This window comes from Priapulus caudatus, unplaced genomic scaffold (genome assembly GCF_000485595.1).
Source record: "Priapulus caudatus unplaced genomic scaffold, Priapulus_caudatus-5.0.1 Scaffold36, whole genome shotgun sequence".
NCBI lineage: Eukaryota > Metazoa > Priapulida > Priapulimorpha > Priapulimorphida > Priapulidae > Priapulus > Priapulus caudatus.
Window position 1 is genome coordinate 464,459 of NW_014577097.1, and position 6,047 is coordinate 470,505.

A 6,047-nucleotide genomic window follows, 5' to 3' on the forward strand; every position below is an offset into this window, starting at 1 on the left:
CTGTGACAGCGCGGGGGGAGCGTGACACCTACCTACAATGACTGTGACAGCGCGGGGGGAGCGTGATACCTACCTACAATGACTGTGACAGTGCGGGGGGAGCGTGACACATACCTACAATGGCTGTGACAGCGCGGGGGGAGCGTGGCACATACCTACAATGGCTGTGACAGCGCGGGGGGAGCGTGGCACCTACCCACAATGACTGTGACAGCGTGGGGGGAGTGTGACACCTACCTACAATGACTGTGACAGCGCGGGGGAGCGTGACACCTACCTACAATGACTGTGACAGTGCGTGGGGAGCGTGGCACCTACCTACAATGGCTGTGACAGCGTGGGGGAGCGCGACACCTACCTACAATGACCTCGACGGCGCGGGGGAGCGTGGCTTCGCCATTGGCAGCTCCCGGACGATTCTCGGCATTCTCGTGAACCTCGATCGGGTAGAACTGCCGCCAGTCTTCGAGCAGCTTCGTGCTGACCGGGTCCGACTCCTTGTAGGACATCCCCGTGAGCGTTCCAGCCAGCCCGTATGGACACAACACCACTGCGTATGCACACACACACACAGACAGAGGGACCGTCAGTCAGAAACTCACACAGAAACATGTACGAAGCTTCAATTAGAAACTCACACAGAAACACGTAGAAAGCATCAATCAGTAACTCGCACAGAAACACAGAAGCATGCAGAAAGCGTCCATCACACACTCCTCCCGCGCAACAGCCCACTCAACCTCTAGGTTTCCTCGCCGCTGCGGCAACGACGAATGCTTGTCTTAGGCGAAGAACTCTAGATGCGTATCTCAAGAAGTGTGTAAATAAACGCACGCGCGAGAAAACCAATGCGACGATATTAGGCGAAACTCGAACCGCGTGTGACGCAAGCGTCTTACGCGCCCGCCTCGCGGTTAAACTCACCCTGCAGACCATTGTGTGAGCCCTGCGGCAGGTTGAGATGCCGCGGCTGCAGTCGCTGTATGGGGGCATGGTGTCTGACATCTATGCTAGCACACACGGTGCTGTCCCCGTGAACGAAGAGCCGGAACGAGCAGGACAGGTGCGTGCTGAAACAGAGAAACGCCTTGTCATTGACACACCGAAACACACGTCATTCCAGGACAGGTGAGTTATGAAAACACATGTCATCTCAAGACAGGTGAGTTATGAAAACATATGTCATCTCAGGACAGGTGAGTAATGAAAAACATGTCATCTCAGAACAGGTGAGTTATGAAAACATATATGTCATTCCAGGACAGGTGAGTTATAAAAAACATGTCATCTTCTTCCTCCTCTCGACTACAATAGTCTTCCAAGATTCCTTCCGGCACTCCCACCACCAACAGTGCAGGAGTGGCAAGTCTACCGTCATTTACTGAAGATAGACATTAATAAAGCTGGAGGACCTGACAACCTTCCGCCACGTCTAATTAGAGAATTCGCTGCTGAGTTCGCGACACCCCTGGCTGATGTAATCAACGCGTCTCTTCTGCAGGGCTGTGTACCTCAAGCTTGGAAACAGGCGATCATATGCCCTATACCAAAAGTGTACCCTCCTTCCATTGATGAGCTAAGGCCAATCTCTCTAACCTGCACTTTCGCTAAAATCGCAGAGAACTTTGTCTACACGTGGATCATGGGCGACATCCAGCATAAAATTGATTTACGCCAGTTTGGCTCCATACCCAGCTCTCTACAGAGGAGCAGAAAAACGCAACAATATAAGCTCTCTAGTCGTGACTGACTTCAGCAAAGCATTTGACCTGATATGTCACACTACACTGCTAAAAAAACTCCATAAATTAGGAGTCAGACCGTCACTACTACCGTGGATAAGCGATTTCCTCTCTATGAGGCAACAATGCGTCCGGTACAAAGGGTCTACCTCCACGTACCAGGGGTTAACATGTGGTGTTCACCAGGGCACAAAGCTTGGCCCGCTACTGTTTTTGGTCATGATCAACGATGCTGCTGAAGGACTATTAGTTCAGAAATGGAAATACGTCGACGATATGACACTACTGGAGACAAGGTCGATCCACGCTCCGTCATATCTAAACAACACACTCGTATCTATCCAGTGCTGGGCCTTTTCAAATAAAATGAAACTTAACTCTGCAAAATTTAAAGTTATGCAGGTGTACTTTGGTAGAAATAGACTTCAAGATGCTGAACTTTTTTTAGAGCACTTTCAATTGGAAAATTCGATAACTTTGATGATCCTGGGGGTATGGTTCCAGCACGATCTTAAATGGGCCATACACGTTCAAGATTTGGTGGCTAGAGCCAGTAAAAGAATGTTCATGCTTCGTCTACTAAAAAAATCTAGGCTTAGCTGTGAAGATCTCGTACAAATTTACTGTGGTTACGTCAGACCGATTCTGGAATATGCTGCACCCGTCTGGCACTCGGGCCTTACCAAAGAGCTCTCACGTCTAATTGAATCTGTTCAAGTAAGGGCAGTGAAAATAATAATAGGTTATAATAATTGGAATAGGTACGACATGTACGATGAGGTACTATCTCAGCTTCAGATACAAAGACTTGCGTTTCGTCGCAAGCAGTTTTGTGAAAAAGTTGTAAACGATTACAGGATATTTGCCCTCCTTCAGCAATAAATGTGTCTAACCGCATAACACGGAATTCTAGTAAACTCCGGCTTGCAAAAGTCCCTCGTACCAGCCGGTACTTCAATAGCCCTGTTCCATACATGTGCAGGATGATTAACAAATTGTAAACAGGCACTGAATTTTTTACAATAGCATGGATAATTCGTCTTTTGCTTGCGCCCCTTTATAAACATTTTGGTCTCTTTGAAATAACTCTCTGGACAACTTCCGGTTATGTGATATGTTTGATTCTATCATTGTGTCGCATTTTAATTGTAACTATTTTTTGACCAAGGATCACGTTATTTTAAATTTAGTATATATTCTAAAGATGGTTTTTAGTTTAGTGATATAATTTTACGAACCAACATTTTAAGTGATATCTATGTCTTACCATGGAACACATATTATTGTAAATATCATCAATTTCAGTTTTACTGCCTGATGATATCTTGTTTGCAAAATTTATTTTAATTGTAATGTTGTTAACACTAGTTTTGCGATAAACCTATTATCTATCTATCTATCTATCTATCTCAGGACAGGTGAGTTATGAAACAGAATTACTGTGTTGGAAATAGCAGCCTATCCCACAGAACAGGCCTGGCTCATTTTACTGTACATAGTGTATTTTACTATAGGTTATATAGTAGTTCTAAATAACAAATTTTTAAATCAGAATTGGCTGACTTTTCAAACTAATTTCTAAACATTACAGAAAAATTATGAATAACACACTGTAACATATATATATCTTACCTAGTAATAAGAATAACTCCCAAATCTCAATTCACTGTGATCTTGGTTCATAAACCTTCATCACCATCACCCTACACCTAACCCTAACTTAACCCTAAGCCTACCATTCAAATCTGCGGTCATGGAGTAGGCCTGAAGCACAGCACCCCCAATCTATTACCCCTTCCCGGTGCGACGGCTAGTGTCACATTGCTTAAACGCCTTGGCTTGCAACAAACCGTTTTGCCGACTGTATCATCACTTGATTACATGATAACAGCTCGCCGAAGAGCTGCCGGCTTTACTTGCTCTATTAACTCGGGAAGCGATCAGGTTAACCTGAGCGAACATGACCTGCTCAGCCTGCCTGCCTGCCTGCCCGCCTTCTCTACCCTCCTACGTGCGTGTTAACTAAAACTGGGTTGATTACACAAAAGATTATATGCTAGCAATGCTCGAGCCCACGCGCGCGGTAGGGCTGTACGCTGCTGCTGCTACGTCGCTGTGCCCACTCACGCACACACGCAGTCTCCTGCTACGCCGTCAGCCGCAGAGGTGTGGGGCATTTGATGAGGGGCCGGTCCCCCGCACACACACACGGCAGCGCTGTGCGCATGATTTGGCCCTGTTATGTGGAGCGGTTCTGTCATGCATGTTGCGCTGACGGAATAAACAACGCACTCCTTTCCTCCTCGCTTTTCATCTCTACTCCCCTCTCCTCTCCTCTTCCCTTTCAATTCCCTCCCTCCCCTTCCTTCCCCTCTCCATTCCCTCTCTCCCCTTCTCGTTACTTCTCGTCTTCTCGTCTTCTCCTCTCTTCTCCTTTCTCACCACTCTCTCTCTCTCTCTCTCTCTCTCTCTCTCTCCTCTGACTTCCCGTCGGCTTGCTCACGCCTGCTCTTCTTGTCACTACACGGGATAGACTCGGGGTATGAGGTGACACGCGCGGTGCACACCCACCAACGGACACACCACACACGGGTATTTGGCGAATCCGGCCACGCACGCACACACACAGACGCGCACCACTGTCACGCATCACGCTCTCTCTCTCTCGTTCTTCAGCTCTCCCTCTCTCTCATACCAGTTTTTGTTTCACATCCCACACAGCATGAGGCCAGGCAGGAGACCATTGGAAAATCATCGGAGCTGCATTCGCATTGAACAAGGCTGGCGGTATGTTCTGAGGGCACGTCCAAACAACACTCAAGACTATTTACTTGCAGCCTTTACAACTTCCTGTCGAAAATACTGTTTGCAAGACACGCTACCCGTTAACACGAGTATTACGGCGAGCGGGGCAACACCGCAGGACTAGGCTCGCTCTGCCTCACGCCTGAGGTTAAACAAGCAATACTTGCGTCGGGGAATGAACAAGTTGACAACGTTTTCCAGCCCCGTCTCTCACAACAGTCTAGTATCTTACCGCTGTAACTGTAAATAACGCGATTGATTACAAAATCATTACAGAGGGCGCAGCAATGGATTGCTCGCGATTTTCTCTTTACTACCAGCCTTTTTATGGGTATCAGATAGATCGTAATTACACTGTGTATGAGTGACACAACCCACACATGACAGTGAGATGTCTGTTGACACTGCTCTTCGCGCGTTAACCTGTGACAGCATTCATCCCCACTGAGTGCCCAGAGATACCATGCGTACAGCACTTTGCCTCCCTCGCACAGTATACACGGGCCCGCACGCACCAGACATCGCACGCAGCACCCGCACGCACGCACGCACGGGGGGACTGGGAATTCGAAGTTGCAAACACCGATGTAGCACCACGCACCACGGCACGACCGCACGCACGCACGCACGCACGCGAACAGCACGCACGCACGCACACACAACACAATCACACCCACACACACGACATGTCGGCGACCAGGCCACACCGGCACATACAGGCACCGTACACTTTGTAGAATGAGTGGATTCAACCCTATTGGATTTGTCAGGCAGATGATGGCTTTTTGTTTAAATCCTTGGGTTTTTTACCATAAGATAATGTCGCTATCGCACTTAGATAACTAAAGCCATGAGTTTCTCTCCATGCCAGGCACATATTTCATATAGTAGTTATCAGGGCGCTTCAAGCTTCAACATCATATCTGAATTGCACATCATAACATTTGCTCTCAATTACCTCCCCTACCTGTGAACTTGACCTGGCTATCACTGGTCTGATAGGGCTGTCACAAGACCACTTCCCCTCTTCGCACAAAGTTCGCTGTGCTTTAGACATCTGTGCAAGTAAGAACAAAACAGTACATGGCATCTATAAGATACGTAGCATGGATCTGTGTGGTGGTATAGTAGGCTGCCAAGCTATACACTATAAATCGCCAATTAATCGTCTCACTCACTCTGCAACAACGCATACACAGCACTATCAGATCGCCATATCACGCACTATCACGTCAGACTTCACTAATACAGACTGTACATACAGCGTCAACTCGCGACCGAAATCCCTGCCAGCTGCCAGATCCTAGTGCCATCCAGCGAAAAAAAACGAGAAAAATATGCATGCAGAAAACCGAAGAGGAGTGTTAGGGAAAAATTGAGAGTACAGTCTTTATCGCGGTACATCCATAACACAGGGTGGCATCATGATTATCGTGTGTGCCTCGAGATTCTGCGCGAGCGTGTGTGTGATGCGTACGCTGTACATTACTATGTTGTTAC

The 6,047-nt window shown here is 47.6% G+C and overlaps 1 protein-coding gene across 1 annotated transcript in view; it reads right to left on the reverse strand.

Moving 5' to 3' along the window:
* The window catches only part of LOC106818034 (mediator of RNA polymerase II transcription subunit 13-like), a 34,973-nt gene that overhangs the window by 5,116 nt on the left and 23,810 nt on the right, over positions 1 to 6,047 (reverse strand). The window contains exons 5-6 of the mRNA XM_014822752.1: positions 925 to 1,070; positions 359 to 550 (exon numbers count right to left, since the gene is read on the reverse strand). Of these exons, the coding sequence (XP_014678238.1) occupies positions 359 to 550; positions 925 to 1,070 (338 nt within the window). The remainder of the gene's footprint in view (positions 1 to 358; positions 551 to 924; positions 1,071 to 6,047) is intronic.